This window comes from Pungitius pungitius, chromosome 18 (genome assembly GCF_949316345.1).
Source record: "Pungitius pungitius chromosome 18, fPunPun2.1, whole genome shotgun sequence".
In the NCBI taxonomy this organism is placed as follows: domain Eukaryota; kingdom Metazoa; phylum Chordata; class Actinopteri; order Perciformes; family Gasterosteidae; genus Pungitius; species Pungitius pungitius.
This window is the reverse complement of record NC_084917.1, coordinates 1291337-1315464: the sequence shown is the minus strand read 5'-3', so window position 1 is coordinate 1315464 and position 24128 is coordinate 1291337. Positions and strand designations below refer to the sequence as shown.

At 45.8% G+C, this 24128-nt stretch overlaps 2 protein-coding genes across 3 annotated transcripts; one reads left to right on the top strand and one right to left on the bottom strand.

Moving 5' to 3' along the window:
• The first annotated feature begins 91 nt into the window (after nucleotides 1–91).
• Nucleotides 92–18132, top strand: clip1b (CAP-GLY domain containing linker protein 1b). Of its 2 annotated transcripts, XM_037484277.2 has the most exons (22): nucleotides 92–383; nucleotides 2042–2246; nucleotides 2592–2975; nucleotides 3058–3182; nucleotides 3280–3404; nucleotides 3505–3706; nucleotides 3809–4006; nucleotides 4198–4301; nucleotides 4388–4448; nucleotides 5094–5198; nucleotides 5642–5803; nucleotides 5894–5989; nucleotides 6074–6131; nucleotides 6228–6313; nucleotides 9520–9594; nucleotides 12824–12915; nucleotides 14728–14770; nucleotides 14991–15034; nucleotides 15423–15516; nucleotides 15601–15864; nucleotides 15952–16055; nucleotides 16148–18132. In XM_037484277.2, exons 2-22 carry the CDS (start codon nucleotides 2156–2158, stop codon nucleotides 16383–16385), a joined length of 2751 nt encoding a protein of 916 aa, XP_037340174.2. In that variant the 5' UTR covers nucleotides 92–383; nucleotides 2042–2155; the 3' UTR covers nucleotides 16386–18132. The 2 variants fall into 2 exon arrangements, with proteins under 2 accessions (XP_037340174.2, XP_037340175.2); XM_037484278.2 differs by lacking the exon at nucleotides 5094–5198.
• A 52-nt stretch (nucleotides 18133–18184) lies between these two features.
• Nucleotides 18185–23761, bottom strand: bcl7a (BAF chromatin remodeling complex subunit BCL7A). Its single transcript, XM_037484364.2, has 6 exons — nucleotides 23584–23761; nucleotides 22057–22138; nucleotides 21873–21969; nucleotides 21438–21590; nucleotides 20674–20777; nucleotides 18185–20418 (listed from the first exon to the last, which is right to left on the bottom strand). The coding sequence occupies exons 1-6, from the start codon at nucleotides 23673–23675 to the stop codon at nucleotides 20344–20346; spliced, it is 603 nt and encodes a 200-aa protein (XP_037340261.1). The 5' UTR covers nucleotides 23676–23761; the 3' UTR covers nucleotides 18185–20343.
• Nucleotides 23762–24128: the final 367 nt, after the last annotated feature.

Genomic DNA, 24128 nt, shown 5'->3' with positions numbered 1-24128 from the left:
GTAAGAAAACATTGTGTGAAAACTCGTCAATAATATTGTATATTTTAAAATACACATTATTTTGCTTTATCATTTATTTTGAGATACAAACTCAAATAAAACCGTTTTTCATCGTGTTTGAGTCCTTTCCGAAGTCGTATTTCATGAATCCTCAGATGTCCGAGCCCACAGCCCGGTCCGTGGAGGCATCATTTGTTCCCAAGGTGACGTCATGCTGGGGCTGGGCTGGGAGAGGAAGGGAAATATGTAACTTAACGGTTTAAAGAGACGCTTCACCCGGCCGCAACATCCTCCAGACAGACTCCGTTCACCAGCGGAGACCGAGTGAGCTTCCGCAACAACCTGTTACACAAATGTCCGCTTCAATGTAGCTTCAATATCAGGTACATTTGATTATTTTACGTTAGCCCCGGTTCATGTTTAACATGCTAATCTGAAAGCTAGCTAGCTTTGTCAGTTGGGGCGCATTCCAACAGGGACCCAAAAGCTCGAGACACCAACATATTCAGCGCATGTTCGCGTTCAAGGGCCGGGACTCTGTGCCCGACAACGCGTCGAGGTAAAAAGGAACCTGCTGTTTCAAAACAAGTGCGTGGGCTGCGTAGGAAAAGTGTTCCCACGGAAGTTGGTGGGCGCGGGAGATGCAGCGAGTAGAATGAAGCCCATTCCCAGACTCTGTCACCCCGGGTCAGACTCCTCATCCGTCGGCCCCATTCACCGACCAGCAGCAACGACGAATACTTGCAATGGTTCGTGTGTGGTTACTGGGAGAGGCTGGAGGCGAGTGGCACGCAGCCCGAGACGGGCGGGATGGGGATTTGACAGCTCGGGGTGTGCTTGTTGTTTTGGTCTGGCGCTGCCGGTTGGGCGGGGCGGAGGTAATGTTCCAGCCAGACGACGCATCTCATGTTACCTGCGCATTTGCAAAGGAACTGCAACCCTCTTTTTTATCTTTCCCACATACCACAAACAGTGTTAAAATATGCAGAAAGAGAAATGTAGTCAATAGAGATAAAAACATGCTTTTGTCTGCTCAGAGACATTTCAGGCTGTCCAGATCTGTACTTCTACCCCACTGGGTAGTCCACAAGTTAAAGTTCTTCCTTCTGAATATGAATATAGTAGATGGTGGTCAGTTTAATCAACATCAATGCATCACATTCTATAAGAGCATCGTGTTTGTCTCCGTCCTTATCGAACCAAATCTCTAAAAAGAACAAACTACTTTAACATTGTGATGATACATTTTACATCTGATCCACAAGGCTTTTTATACATTTTATTGGCCTGAAGAATCAGGCAGATTTTCTCACATAAAGGAACACTCCAAAAACAACCCTTTTCTTATTGCATACAAAACGACGGGAGACGTGTAGCTTCCATGTGGCGACTTATGAGGAAATAAGTAGAAACGTTTTATCGGTCAGGTTAGAAAAGGAGACAGAAGTGGTCTCTGTAGCCCTCTAGGACTACGGCTATGCTGCGGTGGCCGAGTTGCACCGTGGGTAATGTAGTTCCTGCGTTTTGACAGGCAGCGAACGGTCCCTGTGTTGCCCGGGGAACCAGATGCTTCACACAGCTTTTAGTGCGTGACACACACATCATATCTGTCGTGACCTAGTTCCGCTCCGAGCGAGCCTTCTGCTTCATGGATAAAATGGCGTCGTGGTCACACCTCCACGGCCAGGAGACGTGATTCATCTCACTGCATCGCTCCATCTGATGAGGGACATTCGTCTTTTGAGACATTTGCAGTAGAGACGAGTGAGAGCGTAAAACATCAGCTGGGCATCAGATTTATTACACACAGCTCTCATTTATTTTGTTTTTTTCAAGCAAAATGTGCCGTATATTTTGCAGGTTTAAATAAGTATATTTTTTTGTTTTAGAAATGAAAAATAGCTGAATTTTTGATCCAAAGGGAGTGAAAATATTGATTAATCAGAAAAATGGCTAACATGTCAATTAATAATGAAAACAATGAATCCACTCGACTCCCGAAAATACTTGATTTTAAGGTACATTTTCTTGTTGTTCTCAGTTCCCTTCCATCACATTGGGACTTAATGGGGCGATGGGGAAGGCCTAGCCCCCCACCGTGATCAGGCCAGAACCCCCCCCTCCCCCTCCCACCCTGAACCCCAAAGCAGGAGCCATGAGCACATCAGGGAAGGTCAGCGGGCTCAAACCCCCGAGCAAAATAATCCGTCCATCTGGGGGGTCGTCCAAGACGTCCCCGTCCTCCGGTAAGACATCATCCACGACGCTGTGTTCAGGGAGGAAGAGACGAGTGAATGAATCAATATGAGCCCATAAGAAAAGGAAATATATGATATGATAATAATATGTTGACTGACTTAGTACTTTAGTAGGTAGTACTTTAGTAAATAGTACTTTAGTGAGTTAGTACTTCAGTAGGTAGTACTTTAGAGTAACAACAGCATGTATTTGTACAGTAATACACTAGAATATTTCATACAGAAGCTGTTTTTGGATTCAGCGACCGTAGCTGCTGTTTAAGGCGAAAGACAGAAGTAGTGACGAGTGTGTCTAGTTGCCGTGACAACAGTAGCGTTCGATTTTGATGGCAGGCGCCCCGAAGCCGGTTCCTCCAGAGAACCCCCCCGTCCAGGCCGCCTCCCCGACCCAGGACGGGGGCGCCGACTTCCAGCCGGGCGAGCGGGTCTGGGTCAACGGCAGCAAGCCCGGCCAGGTGCGCTTCGTGGGGGCCACGCAGTTCGCCCCGGGTCAGTGGGCGGGGGTCGTGCTGGACGAGCCCATCGGGAAGAACGACGGGTCCGTGGCGGGCGTCCGCTACTTCCAGTGCGAGGACGGGAGGGGGATATTCACCCGGCCCTCCAAGCTGTCCAAGACGGCGCTGCCGGAGGCGGAGACCAACGGGGGGCGTGCCAGCCCGGGGGCGGCGGGGGCCCCCCCCACGAGCGAGCCCGAGCCCGCCGGCTCCACCTGTGCAGGTGACAATCAGCTGATCTCCGAGACGCACCCAGCGTTTCCCCTGCGTCTCTCACTCCTTTCCTCCTCCTCTTCCTCTCTCAGCGGCGGCGGGGGGCATGAAGACGAGCGCCGCTCTGAACCGAATGCTCACGTCCAGCGAGTCGGTGTCCAACGACACCGAGTCCATGAAGAAGAAGCGGGAGCTGAGGCTGGGAGACCGCGTGCTGGTGGGAGTCTTCACTGCTGAATCTACGAGGAGGAGGAGGAGGAAGAGGAGGAGGAAGAGGCCTGTAATGCTGAACCAAATGTTCTTTCCGCGTCCAGGTGGGCGGCAACAAGGCCGGCGTGGTGCGCTTCCTCGGGGAGACGGACTTCGCCAAGGGAGGCTGGTGCGGCGTGGAGCTGGACGAACCGCTCGGCAAGAACGACGGCGCCGTGGCGGGGACCAGGTGAAGCCCCGAGGACGCACGCACGCAGCCCTGCTCCACCTCCGCCCACCTGCAGAGGAAACGGTCCCACCCACCTGTCCCGTGTGGTTCCCCCTCGCAGGTACTTCCAGTGCACGTCCCGGTACGGCCTGTTCGCTCCGGCGCACAAGGTGACGCGCATCGGCTTCCCGTGCACCACGCCGACCAAGGCCAAGAACTCGCGCAGGATGTCGGCCCTCAAGAGGAGCCCCAGCGCCTCCTCCATCAGCTCGCTCAGCTCCGCCACCTCCTCCATCAGCGGCAAGCCCAGCCGGGCGGGACTGGTAAGGCCCCTCGCCAGCCCATGCTGGAGTTGTGTGTGTTTCAAGAGGATGGGGGCGGGGGGGGGGCAGGGTCTCACTTACCCTTCGATTTCCTCTTCCCAGCTGACGGAGACGTCCGCTCGCTACGCCCGCAAGATCTCCGGCACCACGGCGCTGCAGGAGGCGCTGAAGGAGAAGCAGCAGCACATCGAGCAGCTGCTGGCGGAGCGCGACCTGGAGAGGTGCGAGGTGGCGAAGGCCACCAGCCACGCGGGGGAGGTGCAGCAGGAGATGGTCCTGCTGAGGAAAGGACGCGATCAGGTCCGACTCTTCTTTTCTTTTAAAGGCAAACGATCACAAACGTGAAGGAGATTCTAAACTGAGAGGAGCTTTCTGTTGATAAACTATTTCCTTTTAATTATTATTCTACATGTTGGGCGACGTCCTGGCAGCTCCTCGCCCGTTTGTGTCGTCTTTTTGTTCCCAGGATGTGTCGTTTTGTGTGTTCACAGTACGCGGTGGAGATGGAGGAGAAGTTGGATCAGCTGCGCTCGCTGGTGGAGGCGGCCGATCGGGACAAAGTGGAGCTGCTCAACCAGCTGGAGGAGGAGAAGAGGTGAAGCCGACCGGCCGCCTGCAGCAGCCTGCTGTGGGTGGAGACAACAGGCCTGACGTAGTGCTTTATGTCCAACATGTTCTAAGGAGGGTGGAGGACCTGCAGTTCAGTGTGGAGGAGGCCTGCATCACCAGAGGAGACCTGGAGGTAACAGTCTGCATTAAACATGATTCTGGCTCCAGACATCCGTCTCCCTCGCTTAATTATTACAAAACTCCATGTGGAATAACTTACTTTACATGAAAGGTGTCGTGCTGATGTTTACAGTGACTTTGAGCCCCTCCGGTTGGATGTCTTTTCTTTTCCTTCTCGCCCTTTTGGCTCCAAATCTTTGAGCTGCTGCTTTGCATCTTCCTCAAAGAACGGATGATCCAGTCAATCATTCAGCTCGGGTTCTTCATTGAATCTTTCATTTGCTTTCCTGTTCAGACTTTCTTCCCCTCATTCATTCATTCATTCATGTCTAATTCACACCACACCCCCCCATCTTCACCACTCACACAGCCTCTCATCATCTTTTCATCTGCTCTAGACATGCTCTCATCTTCCCCCTCTAGTCTGCATCTTCCTCACTGAGCTCCTGAGTTGGAAACACGAGCAAAGAGAAGCGAGGGATCTGAGAGGCCTTGAAGTAACGGACCCCCGATGGTCCTCGGGGCGGAATGAGCACAACTTACTGGTCCAACTGGACCCTTGCGTTGCCTCTCTTCTCCTGTCTGAAGCTCTCAGCATGTGGTCCGTGTGGTTTGGTGCTGTTCTCCTTTCTCCTCCTTGCTCTTCTCTTACTAACAGACGCAGACCAGACTGGAGCATGCCCACATTAAGGAGCTCGAGCAGAGCCTGCTCTTTGAAAAGACCAAAGCTGAAAAACTCCAGAGGGATTTAGAGGACACTAGGGTAATGCTGGCACAGCCCCCCCTCCCCCCCCCCTCCCCCATCCAGACTGTGCTTTCTTAACAATGACACAGGATAAATATCAAAGGAGCAAACGTTAAGCAAATGATCCGATTCATCTCATTGGTCCAGGGTTAGCTGCTCACACAATATATATATATAATATATATAATTACCACATCCATCATGCTGAAGACTGTGCATGTGTGCACAGAATGTTTCTTCATTTTAAACCAGATTCTGATAATGCTTGTGCTTTTGGACGCCTTTTTTTCTTTCTTCTAACTTGTGAAACGACCAAAACCAACAGTTTGTGTTTCGATGATCCATAAAAAGTTAATAAAGGCCGAGTCCTAAGTCCAGAACCAATGCTAGTCTTTGTTACGTTCAGTCCTTTTTAAACTACACAACCCGGATGCACCCGCCCCCCCCCCCCCCCCCCGCAGGTGGCCACGGTGTCGGAGCGCTCCAGGATCATGGAGCTGGAGAGGGAGGTGGCCGACCTGCAGCTCCGGCTGCGGGCGTCCCAGCAGAAGGAGGACGCGGCGTCCCTGTCCCAGCAGCAGATCAGCCGGCTGAAGGCCCAGGCTCAGGCTCAGGAGAAGAAGGTGACATCATTTAGTGCGTGTGGTTTGTTAAAGCTGCCGCGGCAACGCCTCGCTCACGCCGTGACCCCCCCCCCCCCCCCCCGCCAACAGATCAGCGAGCTGAGTGTGGACGCGGAGAGCCGGCAGAAGGAGCTCCAGGCCGCGCGGCGCGAGAAGGACTCGCTGGACCAGCAGCTGGGCGACCTGGTGAGGAGGAAAGGTTCTCCCCATGCGGGTGTTGTGTTTGTGAGAATTCAGGGGGGTCATTTCTCTCCTCTTGTGCGCTTGTAGAGACTGAAGCTGGAGGCCGCCGAGGAGGAGAGCGGCCGGACAGCGAGGACCACGAGAGGTTAGACGCACCCGGCGCAGCTCACCTCTGTGCCTCCCCACCCCCCCCCCCCGGTGTAAAGAGGACTGACGATGTCATCCATGTGCTTCCTGTCAGAGCTGCAGCAGAGCGTCGAGCGGTCGAAGAGCGACGTCCAGACGCTGAGAGACGAGAGTCGGATCAGAGAGGAGCAGCTGCTGCAGGTACCTCACCTACACGGATGCACACTACACTCAGGTGCTCCTCTACATCTCAGCGTTCTACTCTTTACTGCACTGAGGTACACGTTGTACCTTCTACTCCACTACGTTGGTTTGACAGCTTTAGTTTTCTTTAGTTTTTGGATACAGATGTTGACGACGTAACTCTCTGTGGCCTTTGAAGAAGAGGGAGCTGACCGACTTTAGAGGAGTTAAAAACATCTAGAGCAGTAAAATGCAACGCACACCTTAACGCAGCAGTAATGTTAATAATAAAGATCAAATATAATATTTAAACATTTCACTGCACAATAAATACTTTTCATACTATACATAAATGTGTGTTTTCCCGTTGCTGTATCCTCCTCATTAAATAATCCTCCAGTCTGCTTCCCTTCCGAGTTACTGCAGCTCTTTGGCCACAGGCACAGTTTATTTTAGGTTGTTAAGACATTACTAACACACGCATGCACACTTTCTTATACGCAGCAGTCTTCTTCTTTTTGTTAATTCAAGCTTTACAGATTCACAGTCTGCCAGCTGTGGTTGTTCGCCTTGTTGATGCATTCAAATACCGTTTCCACCATCGGAAAAAACAGCTTTGTGGAAGGATTACATTATTCAGAATAAGCAGTAGTTTTATTTTAGTCTGAAATACAGCATCTAAAACTCAGATTCAGTGACCTATTTGCATCAAAGTTTAATTTAAGTACTAATCCTGCAAAATATAATACATATTTATTTATTATATTATGTTTTATTATAAGGTAAAGTGAAAGTACTCCATGTCAGTACTTGGGTAAATGTACTCGATTAATTATATCTAAATGTATCATTGCTGTGAAGACACAAATTATTCACCTTACAGAGTAACGGATTTGAATGTTTATTCGATGAGCTCAGGTTCAGCAGGGACGTAAATAAAGCCTCTGCAGGCCGTGAAATTCTCCTTCAATGTGTGACGAGATGTTCCTTGAAGTTAAAGCTCTGCTCTCGCTTCACGGGGCCCGTTACTAATGGATGTCGAAGTGCAGCGGCGGAGCTCCGGGCCGCCTCGGCTCCTTTCTGATGACCTTTTATCTTTCCGGTCTATTAATGGCGTCCTAATAATAACCTACTATCTTTTGACTTTTGAATCTTTTAACATAGCATATTTTGACTTTTAGTTTGAAACACTTTTCGATCTAATATATTTTTATATATATATATATTTTTAAACCATTTTGACCTAATCATTTATAAAACAAATTGTGCAACATTTTTTGACCTTTTTTTTAAACTCTTTTTTCAAGATATTTTTTGACCCAAAATTTTTTTGACCTTTTTTCCCCATGACTTTTTTTGACCTAATAACTTTTCAAAACACCTTTTGACTTCATATATTTTGACTTTTTAAAAAAAAAATCTTCGAACTAACCTTTGGATTTTTTTTCAAAATATTTTTTGACCTAATATTCTTTTGCTTTTATTGCAAAAAAATGTTGAACTTACATTTTTTTTGTGAAACTTTCTTGTCTTAAATATTGTGACTTTTTGGGAAAACATTTTTTCTAAACATTTTTTGTCCTATTATTTTTGAACTTTTTTATCAAAATGTTTTTCAACCTAACATATTTTGACTTTTTTTCCATGTAATTTTTCAACATAGCATATTTTGACTTTTAGTTTGAAACACTTTTCGATCTAATATATTTTATATATATATATTTTTAAAACCATTTTGACCTAATCATTTATAAAACAAATTGTGCAACATTTTTTGACCTATTTTTTTTTTTACTATCTTTTTTTTCAAGATATTTTTTGACCTAATATTTTTTTGACCTTTTTTCCCCATGACTTTTTTGACCTAATAATTTTTCAACTTTTTTTCCAAAACACTTTTTGACTTCATATATTTTGACTTTTTTCCATGTCATTTTTCAACATAGCATATTTTGACTTTTAGTATGAAACACTTTTCGATCTAATATATTTTTATATATATATATATATATATATATATTTTTAAACCATTTTGACCTAATCATTTATAAAACAAATTGTGCAACATTTTTTGACCTATTTTTTAAACTTTTTTTTCAAGATATTTTTTGACCCAATATTTTTTTGACCTTTTTTCCCCATGACTTTTTTTGACCTAATAATTTTTCAAAACACTTTTTGACTTCATATATTTTGACTTTTTAAAAAAAAGAAATCTTCGAACTAACCTTTGGATTTTTTTTCAAAACATTTTTTGACCTAATATTCTTTTGCTTTTATTGCAAAAAAATCTTGAACTTGTATTTTTTTTGTGAATCTTTTTTATCTTAAATATTGTGACTTTTTGGGAAAACATTTTTTCTAAACATTTTTTGACCTATTATTTTTAAACTTTTTTATCAAAATGTTTTTCAACCTAACATATTTTGACTTTTTTTCCATGTAATTTTTCAACATAGCATATATTGACTTTTAGTTTGAAACACTTTTCGATCTAATATATTTTTATATATAAATTTTTTTAAACCATTTTGACCTAATCATTTATAAAACAAATTGTGCAACATTTTTTGACCTATTTTTTTTTTTTTTTTTATATCTTTTTTTTCAAGACTTTTTTTGACCTAATCATTTTTCAACTTTTTTTCCAAAACACTTTTTGACTTCATATATTTTGACTTTTTTTCCATGACCTTTTTTGACCTTTTTTTAAAAAAAAATCTTCGAACTAACATTTGGATTTTTTTCAAAACAATTTTAACCTAATATCTTTTGATTTTTTTTTTCCATGAAATATTTTTTCTCAAATATTTTTTACTACATAATTTTAGACTTTTTTTTCTTAATGTTTTTGGACCTCACTTTTTTGACTTTTTATAAACATTTTTTGACATAACATATTTGGACAGATATTTTCTGCAGGAGGGGATGAAGACCAAAAACAAGCTAAAAGGGAGAATATTGGACATAAATTCTTCAGATAGACAAACTTAAAGACTCCTAGTTCATGTTGCTCTGTAACTACTGGATGTGGAAATAAGCAATTGTTGGAGTTGAATTGTGTTTCCAGCTTGTTTATGCTGCCCCTGAGTGGCCAAATATCAGCAAATACAGCTTTAAATTGATGTTACATAAAATAAGATATTCAGAGAGTTGAAAGAACATTGTTATTTGTGACCAAACCACGTGGAGCTGACAGTTATAAATTCCTATGCTTTTTCCAGTCCAAAATAAAGTCTGAGAAGACGTCCCTCTCGCTCGAGAAGCTGACCCATGAGAAGGAGGCGCTGGAGACGCAGGTGAGCAGAAGGCCTTGAGGGAGAAATATGGGTCATTCAAGTTGTATTTTATTCTGGTGGAGGCCAGGTGATCGTCGCCTCCACGTTTGTAGCTTTTCCTTTAAGTATTTCTGTCTTCGGAAATTAAAGCTGTCCCTCAAACTGCTGTCCTGCAGTTACCAGCTGTTTGTGGGCTCCAGGTGTTTGTTGTCGCGGCAACGAGATGCGTGGCCCTTTTCTCTTTGAGGGAGTTCTTTTCTGCACCGTCGCGCTGAACTGAATCTCGAAACCATCGGTAAAGACGAGACACAAACCTGAAACGATGATGAAAATGTTTCTGCAGCTTCACTAAAGAGAAAAAATACTCGTTGGGATTTATTCAACATCTGCTTCTCCTCTGCTCATCCGCGTTGGGGGAGGTTGTGATGTAATGCTGCCTGTGTGTGTGTGTGTGTGTGTGTGTGTGTGTGTGTGTGTGTGTGTGTGTGTGTGTGTGTGTGCGTGCGCACAACATTGCTTTGGTTGGCTGGAGCTCTCTCTCTCGGCCTCTTTTGTCTTGTGTTGTCACACATCTGTTGGATACCCAGATGTGGGGGAACCATTGATTGTTTGAATGGTTTCATGAATGTCATCATTATTGTTTTAAAGCCTTTATGAGACGGCGCCGAAACGTCATTTATGAAACGTCATCATGACGAAATGCTGCTTCCGCTCCTCAGTTGAGGTTTTTATTTGCTGGTTTTTCTTTATTTCTTTTGATGGTAAACTGGATTTTGAATTATTATTATTGCTTGGTGGAGTGGAAGAAACGGAACATAAACGTAATCATCTTTTTATCATTATTTAAATCTTGGGTTGTATTTGGCATGATCTGTGTTTATTTGTTTATTCATATTTCGTTTCAGTCTAATTAGACTTCATCATTGTAATAAACCTTTCTGAACAAATGTTTAATCGACAAAACAACAGACCTATTAATTAATTAATTAATTGATGGCACCATGTTGACGTTGACCTAACATGTAGTCTAGCTTGTGTAGCCTAGCTTGTGTAGTCTATCTTGTGTAGTCTAGCTTGTGTAGTCTAGCTTGTGTAGTCTAACTTGTGTAGTCTAACTTGTGTAGTCTAGCTTGTGTAGTCTATCTTGTGTAGTCTAGCTTGTGTAGTCTAACTTGTGTAGTCTAAGTTGTGTAGTCTAGCTTGTGTAGTCTAGCTTGTGTAGTCTAACTTGTGTAGTCTATCTTGTGTAGTCTAACTTGTGTAGTCTAGCTTGTGTAGTCTAGCTTGTGTAGTCTAACTTGTGTAGTCTAGCTTGTGTAGTCTATCTTGTGTAGTCTAGCTTGTGTAGTCTAGCTTGTGTAGTCTAACTTGTGTAGTCTATCTTGTGTAGTCTAACTTGTGTAGTCTAACTTGTGTAGTCTAGCTTGTGTAGTCTAACTTGTGTAGTCTAGCTTGTGTAGTCTATCTTGTGTAGTCTAGCTTGTGTAGTCTAACTTGTGTAGTCTATCTTGTGTAGTCTATCTTGTGTAGTCTAACTTGTGTAGTCTATCTTGTGTAGTCTAGCTTGTGTAGTCTAACTTGTGTAGTCTATCTTGTGTAGTCTAGCTTGTGTAGTCTTGTATCTCATGCACTCTGTAATCATATATTTGGTATCAGAGAGTCTTTATCAGACTTGTGAATGAAAGGAGAACCTTTTGAGAGGAGTGTGTACATATGCTGGGGGAAAGTGGGGACGGGGTGTGTGTGTGTGTGTGTGTGTGTGTGTGTGTGTGTGTGTGGTGGGGGGTGTTCTGGGAGGAGCCTATTCTGGTCTGTGTTACATAATGGAAGTGCTGAGAGAGAGAGAGAGAGTCTCCACATCCCTCTGGCAGCGTGCACGGTGGGAGAGGAGAGCTGATGGTTTATTGATGCCCAGCTTGTTTAGTCGGTGCGTGTGATGCTGTAGACCACGAGGGGGGGGGGGGGGCACGGGGGGGGGCGCGTCATAGCTTTAACAGTGGCGAGCTGTGCAGGTATGGACGTAGCCGCTCTGCATCAGGGTTACTCCAGTAACATCTACTCGCCTCCCTACCAGGTAGGATGCTGTGTGCTTCATAGGAGCAGCTGTTCATTGATCTTTAATTAGCTCTCATTATTGATTGTTATTGGTGTCTGCTGTGGGGATTCTGGGATGTTTCCTGTGCTGGGGCGACGTTCCCGTTGTGCATGTTTGTGTAGTTTAGTGTTTATATCTGCAGACCATCTCTGTGGGGCTAAAAAGTCAGAAACTGTTGTCTGAAAACACGGCCGAGGAAAGGTGCAGATGTGCAGGTGTGCAGATGTGCAGATGTGCAGAGGGAAACACGCTGCACACTGTTTTGATCTGAAGCCAGCTGTGACAAATGCATTGATTTAAAAGTAGTTCATCATTGACTGCTGAGTCAATTAGAGGCTTCATGAGAGGGATTTTTCATCTCTACATCTGGACCCAATGAACGAGAGACTTAAAGTCAAGCAGGTGATGTCTTTGGGGCTTTTATTTTTAGTTTCAGGTGGATTGATCTCATTCGGCTCTTTGCCGACTCACCGAAAATACATCAACGTGTTGTTTTTAAGAATGAGCTCCCTCTCAGTGACCCAGAATGTGTCTCCTCCCATGTGAAAGCTGTTCCATGATGTCAAATATGTTGATGGTCAGTTGATTTATCGACTGGAAGGTCGACTCAGAAGTAGTACGAGTGATTTTTGACTCTTTATGAGTATGTTGTAGGTGGCGAAGTGTTTCTATTCTTTATCACAGACATGAAAGGAGGGGAGTAAGATGCAACAAAAGCTCTTGGATTGGACCCGAACCAGGAACGCTTCGCCGCCTTTTAACCCCTAAACCGGCCCACAATTATTCTGATAATAGTCTAATAAAAGAAATATTCACAACAATTTTGTAAAATGAAGATTTCCTGCCTTTCTTTATCTTATGCAACAACATTTGATATGTTTTGGGTTTTGAGTCAGAAATCCTCCTACTTCTCTGAGAACTGATGCAACATATTGGTATCATTTAGTGTCATTCTATGGTGTTTATGACAAAAACAAATGAAATCCACCTGAGAATCATCTCGTTTTTCTTAACGGACCTCCAGTAAACAATGTCTCATCCGCGAATATTTTCAGAGCAAAAAGAGCAAACTTGACCTGGTGCGTGTGTGTGTGTGTGTGTGTGTGTGTGTGTGTGTGTGTGTGTGTGTGTGTGTGTGTGTGTGTGTGTCTCCAGCTGGAGGCTTTAAAGCAGCAGAGCTCCAGATACCAGGAGGAGCGCAGTGTGTCCGAGGAGAGTCATCGACTTCAGGTCCTCTGCAAAGAAATGTGAGTCCTCGCCAAACTAATGTGATCCTGCAGTGTGTCTCCTGTGAAGGTGACACACACACGCATGCACACGCACACACACACACACACACTGCCGTGGTGGGTCTGTCCAACTGATTAAAACGTGCTGACTCGATGTCGTCTTATTGAAGTGCACACTTAAACATAATGTGTCATTAAAGGGTCTGAGATATGAATGGCAGTCGTTGTGTCATGTGACGGACGGAATGTTCTGGATCTTTGAGGTCACACTGACGATGTCGTGCCCTCTTTTCATATGAAGAAAATTTAAATTATCAGCTGAAACAGTTTCTGATATTTATATATGTATGTTTATGGTATAAATACTCAATGTTATTATAGGACTTTGTTGTGTTTATGGTGGATCTCCATCCGGATATCAACGTGTGTGTGTGTATGTCTGTGTGTGTGTGTGTGTGTGTGTGTGTGTGTGTGTGTGTGTGTATGTCTGTGTGTGTGTGTGTGTTTGTGTGTGTGTTTGTGTGTGTGTGTATGTCTGTGTGTATGTGTGTGTGTGGTGTCTTTACTTCATGCGCTCACACCCCCCCTGAGTCATCAGAGCCTCGAGCTGTGACATCAGAGCTCCAGATGGATCTAATTGGCTAAATTGCAGACATCAGTGCGCGTGTCGTCCTGACGGAGGAGCAGGAGGCGGAGATGTCACACGAGTCCCTCCTTAGTGACGGTGTAACGGACGCAGTGAACAGTTTAGAGTTTTAAACCCACAAAGAGGAATCTCCTTTAAAAGCTTCCTCCCTCCATCCTTCCTCAGCCTGCTGCTGTTATGCAATCGCACCATCCGTCCTCCTAGGACCGCCTGGCTCCAACATGGCGGCTCCTTTCCCTACGACGTGTGTGTGTGTGTGTGTGATCAATGTGACCTTTGTGCGTCTCTGAGAGCAGCTCTAAACAGCTCACACGTGTTTTATGTTGTTCATGATGTCACTGTGGCTCCAATCCTGGTTAGTTTGTCTGTTAAAATCAGATGTTATTTATTTTCAAAAATATATTTCATTTCATGCTGAAATGTACATGAACGATTTAACAAGTTTCTCAGCAACAACATCCTAACGTTGTGGAGATCTTAATAAGCTTCAAGAAGCCTCATAAATGCTTCTGGACCAAAGTGGATGCAAACCAATCAGAATCCTCCGGCTGAGACACGTCTGAGCTTCATGGAGCTAATTTCAGGGTCCATAAATATCTGGATCCTAAATTCCCCGACAGCCCAGTGTGCACGTGAGGGAGTGCACGTGATGGTGTGCATGTGAGGGTGTGCATGTGCAATACAGAGCACATTGAGAAGCTTCAGACAGATGGCTTCTACGCTCTGAGGATTCGGTAGAAAGTCTCTGATGTGCTTCAAACTGATCTCACTGCTTTTACATAAATGCTCATGAAAAAGAAATTTAATTTCTTTTTTTCAGGAGTTTTTGCTGTAAAGGGGCTGCAATTAATATTTAAATATCTGTTATGTGAAAGGGTTGAACTGTAATTATAGTATAGTATAGTAGAAGTGTTTCGGCCCTTTTTATTGAATACAAAGTTAAAGTAAGTTTGCATCAGTTGATCTGCTGATAATTATCTTAATGAATTAATAAATGATTTGTTCCGTCTTTAAAAGCCAGAATAATTCCCCCTCAAACGACATCTTTAAACGTCTTGTTTTTATTCCACCAGGTGTTTTCTGTGTGTCATTGAAGTGTCGGCCAGATGTGAACACATCTGTCTGCACAGATCCATCCGGAGCTTCTGTCTTCAGGTGTAACGTTTCCTCTTTCTCTCCCTCAGCGAGGAGCTCAACACCTCCCAGAAGCCTCAGCACCTCGACCAGGTACCGAGCTTCACAAAAACTACAATTATTATTATTACTATTATTATTGTTGTTTTTACACAAACAAGCTTGTTGACCTTCGTCCTGCTGGAGAGTTTCAAGTTTGATTGATTCTGGCAAAGCGAGGATTTACCTCCTGCTGAGACGGAAGATCAGAGGGCTTTAGCTTCTATTTAAATACCTGTGTGTGTGTGTGTGTGTGTGTGTGTGTTCCTCACAGCACACTGAGGACCGTCCCAGTCAGCAGCCGGACATGAAGACCAGGTGAGTCGAGAGTTTATTGATTTTCAAACATTTCTAAAAGTTGCTCGGTGTGTTTTTTTTCATCCTTTTTTATTCCGTTTATTCCGTCTTATTCATAAGGAATGAGAGAGTTTTTATCATCTTCTCACACTTCTGAACTCGTTACCGGGGGACGAGAACCTCCCCACGGTGGGGGTGCTGGTGAATGTGATGTTTTACAGGAGTAAAGTAACATTCATATTAGAGGTAGCGTGTGTTCCACTAGTGATGCTTTCTATCAAGGAGCAAATTCTGAAAAGGACGCTTCGCTCTCGCCTCAAGTTTGAAGAACATGTGACGTATGACTGAACAACAAGAATCACATGACATCAATAAGAGGCGATTTCACTCTGAATCCTTCCTCCCTCAGAGGAAGCGTCTCCGGGCCGGCCACCGAGGGGGGGGCAAACCTCCAGAGATCCACCGCAGACAAAGACCAGGAGCTGGAGTCTCTGAGGAAGGAGGTGCCAACCATGTCCTCCTCCTCTTCCTCCTCCTCCTCCTCCCCCCCCCGCTGGGATCTGACCGCTGCTTTTGATCCGCCGCAGATCGCCGTGCTGCGGGGGGAGAACGCCGTGGCCAAGACGCTGCAGGCGGCTGTGGAGGCGCTGGAGGGAGACAAGGCCAGGCTGCGCAGCCGCGTCCACGGCCTGGAGCAAAGGCTCATGGGAACGCGGGCGTCGGAGGGAGGAGACCGCGAGGCTCCGCCCTCGTGTGAGGAGGCCAGGATCGAGCTCTTCCTCAGCGATGCTTCCGCCGGCGATGCAGCTATGGAGCAGCTGAGGGAGGAGAAGGAGTTCGCTGAGGGGCAGGTAAGCTGCAGAATACCTCCTCCTCCTCGCCCTCCTCCTCCTCCTCCTCCTCTGGGACCGAGCGCTGATCCGTGGCTCCTCCCACAGATCAACTTCCTGAACAGCGTGATCGTGGACCTCCAGCGGAAGAACGAGGAGCTGAAGGTGAAACTGAAGAAGCTCGCGCTGGCCGACTTCAACGGCACCGACGGGTAAGAAGTGTCTTCATCTCATTATGTAGGAGGGGCTCCGTGTGAGGCTCCTCCCCCACACTCAGCCCCTCCCCCCCCCCCCCCCCCCACAGCTCGTTTGAAGGCGCGTCCAAGCAGACGGAGAAGAAGGCCACGCCGCGCCTCTTCTGCGACATCTGCGACTGCTTCGACCTCCACGACACGGAGGACTGTCCCACGCAGGCGCAGAGCCCCGACGGCGTGCCGCACACCGCCTACCACGGCAAGCGGGCCGACGAGAGGCCCTACTGCGACATCTGTGAGGCCTTCGGCCACGCCACCGAGTCCTGCAACGACGACCAGACCTTCTAGAAGCTCCCCCCCCCCTCTCTCTCACCGGCGCTCCCAGAGTTCCTCCATATTGTATTTTTCTACTGTATTTATGCACACGTCCGCTCACATAAACTCCAAATATGCTGCTTCGGTGCAATATTGATGTTCATAACGAGGAAGAAAAGGCGATCCGTCCTCTGCACTCGTCGTTTTTTATCGTTTTGTTTCTTAGAAAATAAGTATTTGTTAGTTTTTTAAGCACAGTGGAAACGGGACGCAAAGCTTCCCTCTGACTCGCTGCCGTCTGCAGCCAATCAGAGAGCGTCAGATTGCAGCCAATCAGAGAGCGTCAGAGTGTTGGGGCCTCGACAGGTGAGACGCACACATCTACCAACAAAATTCATAAATCAGACAAAACATTTATGACCATTTATACTTTATGTAGTTATTAATTCTCTTTTTTGCTGCTTTTGGAGACACATTTTAACACTAATTTATGCAAAATTCATTATTATACTATTAAATGTTTTATTTCCCAACAGACAATACATTTACTATTTTAATCACTATTAAGAAATGCATTCTTTAATATATGATAATTTTGACGGCTCAAAATATTTACTAACATAACTTTTCTCTCAATATCAAACCACTTTATTCTCTAAAGGTTCTGAGTTTTCTTTAAATATTCAAACTTATTGGCTCTGACACTCTGTCCTTTACGTGAAGTTCTGTCTCGACTTTGGAAATTGTAGCTTCCGGGTTTCTGCCTTTCGGCCGCATCTCACTGTCGGTGTACTGCTCAGTGTGTACTTCTACACACAGTGTGTACTTCTACACACAGTGTGTATCTTTACACATAAGCTCCCTTAAGCTCTGGAGCTTCGGTGTTTTAGCTTTCACTCTAAGGACGTTTCGTGGGTCTGTTGTGTTACAATGTGAGATTTAATCTGGATTTCTTTGCTTCTAAATGGATCTTCGTTTCTCCTCAGATGCTCATGCAGGTTGTTGTATTATTGCATAAACAGTCCCTGTAGCAGGAAGCCTCCACTGACTCAGTCCTGCACTTTCCACTTTAAAAGATTCAACTCTACGCTTCTAAAAAGAGGTGATTTCGTTGTGAGGGGGGGGGGGGGGGCAGGTTGTTTGCCACGCCCCTCGCAGAGCGAACGCTTTGCGTTTTGGGAAATACGCGCTTTACCGTTTTCATTCTGAAATTTGCTCGAGAAACGATGTTCTGAGCGAACAACAAAACACTCAAGTGTCACTTGAGTCCACGTCGGTGGAAGAATGACAGTCCAGGTGCATTGTGGGTAACGTAGGCAAAGGTTGGAACCAGAGTGCGTCTTAGTTTTAATCTGCTGACCCTGAAGACGCGATGTGACGTATTAATGCGAATAAATCTACTGACGAGCGCGTTTCCTAAAACGTGGACTGCAGCGAACATCTGACCTCCTTCGTAAGCACAACTTTGGATCATATTGAATCTGTATATTGTGACAGGTCACGTGACTAACCACTGACACCAGTCTTTGTAAATACTAATCAGAGCTTCCTTCTGCCTTTGTGTACCACATGTTATTTTTCTGCACCGTTGATGAGCCCATTTGTAAAGACTTTGAAACATTGTGTACTTTATAAGTGTTGCGTCTAATTATTTGTGTAACGTTTTATATAAATGTACCTGTTTCAGCTGAAGGACTGTTTTACAGATGTTGACGTGGTGTAAAATGTTTTCTATGTACCGAATACTCCTGAACCGTCCAATAGAAACACTAAGAAACCAGCTTGTGTGTGTGTGTGTGTCTTCACATGCGTCCAAACATTGAAACATGAAACAACTTTTGTGAATTTTATTAAGAAAACAAAAACCATTGGACATGATAAAAACCAACTACTGATGGAATAAATAAGTCAAACCAAACCATAAATCTGTACAAGTTCTAAAGTGAAACAAAATGGTCCCAAGGAAAAAAAACATTTTATATCTCACAGCTCTTTTTTTAGTTTTTTTGAACACATTTATGAGCAAACTAGAAGCAATCGGCTCAATCGGGTGAAAGCTACAACAGAAGTGAGATTCTCTTCTTTCGAGTGTACGTAATGCTTCTAGCGGTTAATGTCGATACGATAGCATTTTAAGTTCCAGCGCTGCTGGACTGGGAATGAGGTATATGCTAATCCATCCTCGGGACACAGACCTCCCTTCTCTCCTCGTCCTCGCCGTCCACATCTGACCACGTCATCGACGCCGTGAAATATTCCCCAAAAGGTCGCGTCATGAAGTCATTGGTTTGCTGCGATTCAACCGCCCACGAATCACCAGTGGATGTAATGGAGCGAACACGGTGAGGTCGTACGTTAGAGGTCACAGGTCTGAATCCACACTATGCACATACACACACACACACACACCCATATATATATATATGGGTGTGTGTGTGTGTGCATAAAGGTCCAGTACACCGGGAGCTTGGTGCCATGTGTGGATTCAGCCAACAGACAGCACCTTGAAGGAGGATCAGAACCACCGGACCCTTCTGTGGTGGAGAAGTAGTGGAGACCGGTCGGGTTCTACTGGAGGAGAGGGGGGGGGGGGATAAAAAGCCCCTAAAGTAGAAACGAGCTGGGGAGGGGAGCTTTGAAAAGTCCAGAAGATAAAAGGTTTCCCTCTGTGTAGTGTTCTCAGTCCAGTCTCCAAGTCATTTTAAAAAGGGATCGCTCTGCAGTGGGTGGGGAGGGGGGGCTTTTATGTTGGTACAGTAAATGATGCTACAGTCAGGGGATTGTTAGCTTAGCATCATGTCAGAAACCACCAATTAAAAGGCTGGCTATTGAACACGTTATTTTAAAAGAAAGTAGTCCGACCAGGAAACGGCTCGACGCGTCACGCCATGTAAAAACAACAATGTGTCACTTTGAGCAGAGACCAAAGGAACTATGACGTCATCGTTATGTCACTCAGTCCGCCTACCAGCACCTCCGAAGACCACCGCTTAAAACAACATGCCGCGCGTGTTGCATTGGTATAAAAGCACAATACGAAGAAGACGAAGTAGCAGTTTGAGGCGGGTTCCAGGCTAGCTTTCCCATTGGTTTCCAGTCTCTATGCTAAGCTAAGCTAACCATGCCCTCTGGCTTTAGCACACTTTTGTGTACACAAGGATGATTCAACCCCCATTTAAAATCAAAACAAAAGCTTTGCAGTCGATTATTAATATGAGAAAATACTAAATAGTGATGATTATAAGGTAAAAAAAAACAAAAAAACATGGCACCAAAGTTTAAATTTCGAACCTGTTTGACCTGAAACGAGGCGACTCGAGGCCTTCGGGACCGTCACCTCTACTTGTGTCGAGCAGTACCGGCGCCTTCTTCTACCACAAACTACGTCTAACGAGGCAGGGACACGTGTGGATGGAGAAAAGAAGACGTCCACTGCAGCAGCAAAACCTGCGATCGACTGACAAACCAAACCATAACAGTGCATTGACCCTCCTGAGAAATAAACCCTAACAAATACACAACATTAGACTAACAGGAGGCGAGTCGGAAGGGGGGTGGGGGGTTCAAGTGACGTGGTCTCAGGGTGGAGGCCCCCCCGCCGCTGATCTGAGGTTAGCCTCTCGAGTATCCCGAGCTAAACCGCTAGCAGAGAGACGCTCTCAGATCAGCTCCCCAGCTCAGACCCCCGCTGGGAACTCCTCGTGGTCACAGAGGCAGGTCAGTAGTCGGCCTGAAGGACCCCCCCCCCCATTACAACCCACCCCAGGTGTTGGGAGCTTCTCTTGGCATCGGTGAAAGACGTGTGGAGAACTGGAAGGAAGCACGGAGGGGGACCAGCGAATAGAGGTAATATCCATTCTCCCTCTGTGGCAGAGGAGTGAGTGTGTGTGTGTGTGTATGTGTGTGTGTGTGTGAGAGAGAGGGGGGGATCAATTAGCCCTAATTTATCTAGAGTTAATAGAGGGAGGGGAGGAGCAAGGACCCCAAACATTTAACTCTCATCAAAGTCCTGAGAGGAAGGCTCCACTTTGCTCTTCTTGGTGGGCGGGGCCTCCTCCTCCAAGTCCTAAAAGGACCAATAGAGAAAACACAAACAAAAGTACGTCACATGACGATTCTCAAAAACATTCAATGCTTTATTTTTCTGCCCTTCAGAATTCAAACTTTTAAAGTTTTGTAGTGGACATCGTCCTAAAAAAGTATGAAAAAGTACAAATCTTTGAGGAAGTTTCTCTGGATTCAGGTGATGGATTTATCTGATTAACACTCGTATCAAATGTTCCTCATTTCAGTTACCTGTGAAATGTGGAGGTGTTCGTACCTGAGTGGCTTTGCTGTCCGTGGAGTCCTTTTCCCCTGAGGATACACTGTCCCTCTTGGCGCTCGGGGCTCTCTCTGAGGTCTCTGATGAGGGGGGGGTCTTACCTGGGGAGTGGAACGACACGTCAAAACACGTTTCTCACGTGGCTCTGTAGCGACCCCACGTGGCGGAGTGGAGAACTGCAGCCACCTGGGACTGAAGGCCAGTCGCAAGTTCTTCTTTAATAGATTATTTCTTCATATTTTAGACTGCTGGTTGGACGAAAGAATGAGAAATTGTCCCCTCGAGAGCTCATTTCTGTTATAGCAGTAGTGCAGAAGCTTCAAAACGCGATAACTTCAAACCGTTTTTCAAGTAAAAAACCTCAAATACAGTTTCCAGCTTCTTAAACTGTGGAATCGTCTGTTACAAATCCTATTTCCTCCCATCAGGAGGTTGATTCTGAAGACGATGCCTCGGGCTCCAGGATGTAAAGACAAATCAAAAAGATAAAAGAATGATGAGCAGCTTTTGTGTCGTAACGTTACAAACGACCAACATGTTAACTTTCAATCAGAGAGACGAAGTTGTCGGTTGAAGCCGGGGTGAACCGAGCAGAAGCCCCACCCCATCTACTCTCAGCGTGACGCCATCGGTCGCCATGGAGACAAAAACAGGAGGTGGCAGATCAGCTGTCGCTCTATGACCTGTCCACTGCAGGAGATGTTTAGGTCAGGTTGTGTGTGTGTGTGTGTGTGTGTGTGTGTGTGTGTGTGTGGTCTCACCGCGCTTGCTGTCGGGGGGGCTCTGCTCGCCTTTGGCCTCACTGCTGTCGCGGTGAGACGTGGCGGCGGGCTCCGGCGCCGGGCTGGTGCTACAACTGTTCTCCTGTTTCACCGGGGACGAGTCGGCGATGGAGCTCTGGTTGCTGTTGTCATCTAGAGAGACAACCAGAGACAGACAGAGACAGACAGAGAGACAACCAGAGACAGACAGAGATAACCAGCGACAGACAGAGACAACCAGAGACAGACAGAGACAACCAGAGACAGACAGAGACAGAGAGAGACGCATTAGTTGGTTCCCACCCGACACAAAACCACTGATGAAAAAAGTCCCCAACAAACACTGGTTTTGTTTAAGGACAACAGTGACGGGAACGGAGACTGTATTTGGTGTTTGTCTTCATTTCAGTCGATCAACGGTCATTCAGGGCGTACCGTGCATGTCCATCATCCCCGGGGACGAGCTGTTCTCCGGGGTCGTCAGCTCGGAGCCGTATTTCTCATCTTTGCCCTTCTTCTTGTTTTTGTTCTTCTGCAAGCGGAGGGGGGGGGGGGGAAGAGTTTTTAAACACAGGACAGAGAAAAGCGATCAAAGGTGTCGGCGTTCTCCCGGACTCACGTCGTCTGATTTGGGCTCCGTCACCGGGACCCACTTGTAGATGCGGAGGGACGTGTCCCCCACCGTCACCCACTTCTTCTCCCTGTGAGGGACAGAAGGAAACCACCGCGTTGCTTCATCACATTATTTATGCTTTATCGCTTCGCCCCGAGTCAAGAAGGACTAAACTCTACGAATGCAACACAAAGACACTTCAGTGATTCGAGTTGAAATGTTCTCTGATAACTCTTTTAATGGACCACTTTGTTTTGGCCATTTAATTTTTGCAGATCCAATTATAACTTTGTTAAATGACTGGCGTTGAATGATATTAGGCAATTTGTTATATTTTAGAGGGTACAACTAGTGAGTGTTTGGCTTTTATCATTAAACAAATGACTTAATACCTTTGTGAGAATGGAAATATTATGATTTACACAGCAGGAGGTATGATGTTAACAATTGATAGTTTAAAATCATTGTCTCAATAAAATGGTTGTTTTTATGTTGGTACAACATAACACTTCATATTTCTTTAAATAGATTATACATGTAGTGTATAAAATATAATTATTGTACTAGTGAAATTCAATAAAAACTTAAAGCTAGTTTAGCTAACTTAGCATACAGTGTGGGCTTATATTACATCAGCAACACATGAGATAAACCACCCTACAAAAATATCTATCAAAATGTTAACAATCAAAAAGTTATCGTATTTGTACCTTAAAGCTCAAGATTAAGTCAAGTGATGTCTTTTATTTTGAAATTCAGCCGTTAAATAAACGTTATTTTCAAAACCACCAACTTCTGTTGACTTTGACCTGGGGACGTTCGATTAAACCGCCTGATAAAAAAACAACACCACACCACATAAATGCTTCCCCCTGGGCGGGGTTACGCACCTAAATCAAACTAAACAACGCACCCTCGACGTGAAACGTGTTGTTATTCGGTCCGGAGTGTGTGTTTAAAGTGTGTTTTAGTGCTAGACGTTGAGGCTACGTGTTAGCCTACTTCCCCTCTCCCCAACCCCCACCGAGCCGCCCGTCTCTACCGGCCCGAAAGGGCGACTCAAAGCGCTTCATTTAAACTCCACGCGGACTAAACTACTCCGAAATCGTTCTCGAGGCAGTTATTGTGGGTTTTATCACCGCCGCCCGCCAGAAAAAAGGGGGAAAACCACGCCGCCGGGCGCCAAACAACGAGCAGCAATGGCTTCATGTGACTGCAACGAAATGGCTTCTGGGTTCAACCCTTTCTGTGTGTGTGTGTGTGTGTGCGCGCGTGTGCCGTTAACGGAGGAACAAACACCGGGCTACGTGTAGTACGACGGGCTGCGGCGGTGAACAAGACTAGTGCGCCCCGGTGCACCTGAGCCGCTTGTTCATCTGCCGTGAATCCCCCCCCCACCATTCGCTCGCTCAAATGTCTCCTCCGTTTCATCCCTCGCTGCCTTTCCCTCTCCTCCCCCAACAAGCCCAAGCCTTTTTTTTCCCTCTCGTGTTAGATAACGAAGCCTGGCTTTCTTTTCCCTTTCGCTCTTACCATTTTCGTACTTTCTCAATAGCGGCCATGACCCTCTTGATGTCATCTTTCGCCCTGCTCCGGGTCTCCGCGCGCACCGACCTGCCCGACATTGCCGCGGTGGGTTTAATATATTTTTTTAAAGCTCGCCGGCAGTTCAGACACAATGCAAACAGTAGAGCGCACAGAGGAGCTACTGCGCCTGCGCGGACTGATCGCGCAGAGGGGGGCGGGGCGGGGCGAGGCGGGGGAGGGAGGGAGGGGGGGGGGGGAGCTGGCTGCAGCTGCACTATGAAGACGGATGTGTCTCCATGCTGTGCGCGCGCAGGAGAACAAAGACGGCAGCTCCCACCACTTAAAACTACTACAAGTTTATTTTGTGGGGTTAGTGCGTGTCAGCTGAATCGGGTTCACGTGGTACACTGATGCTTTATTTAGGTAAAAAGATAATACGTCACCGTGAAACACGGTCAGCTCCCTTCAGGTGATACTCGATCAACTTGTGTATTCTAAATAGTAATTTAACCACTAATGAACTATAAATGGGCCTGTTTACAGTAATACAA

Excerpts from the sequence above, each read along its gene's own strand:
- clip1b (XM_037484277.2), top strand. The coding sequence starts at position 2,156 with ATGAGCACATCAGGGAAGGTCAGCGGGCTCAAACCCCCGAGCAAAATA. Across the intron at positions 12,916-14,727 it reads CAGGTCCTCTGCAAAGAAAT|CGAGGAGCTCAACACCTCCC; the intron begins GTGAGTCCTCGC and ends TCTCTCCCTCAG. Across the intron at positions 16,056-16,147 it reads GACTTCAACGGCACCGACGG|CTCGTTTGAAGGCGCGTCCA; the intron begins GTAAGAAGTGTC and ends CCCCCCCCACAG.
- bcl7a (XM_037484364.2), bottom strand. The coding sequence starts at position 23,675 with ATGTCGGGCAGGTCGGTGCGCGCGGAGACCCGGAGCAGGGCGAAAGAT. Across the intron at positions 21,970-22,056 it reads CGGAGCCCAAATCAGACGAC|AAGAACAAAAACAAGAAGAA; the intron begins GTGAGTCCGGGA and ends CTCCGCTTGCAG. Across the intron at positions 21,591-21,872 it reads GGGGATGATGGACATGCACG|ATGACAACAGCAACCAGAGC; the intron begins GTACGCCCTGAA and ends TTGTCTCTCTAG.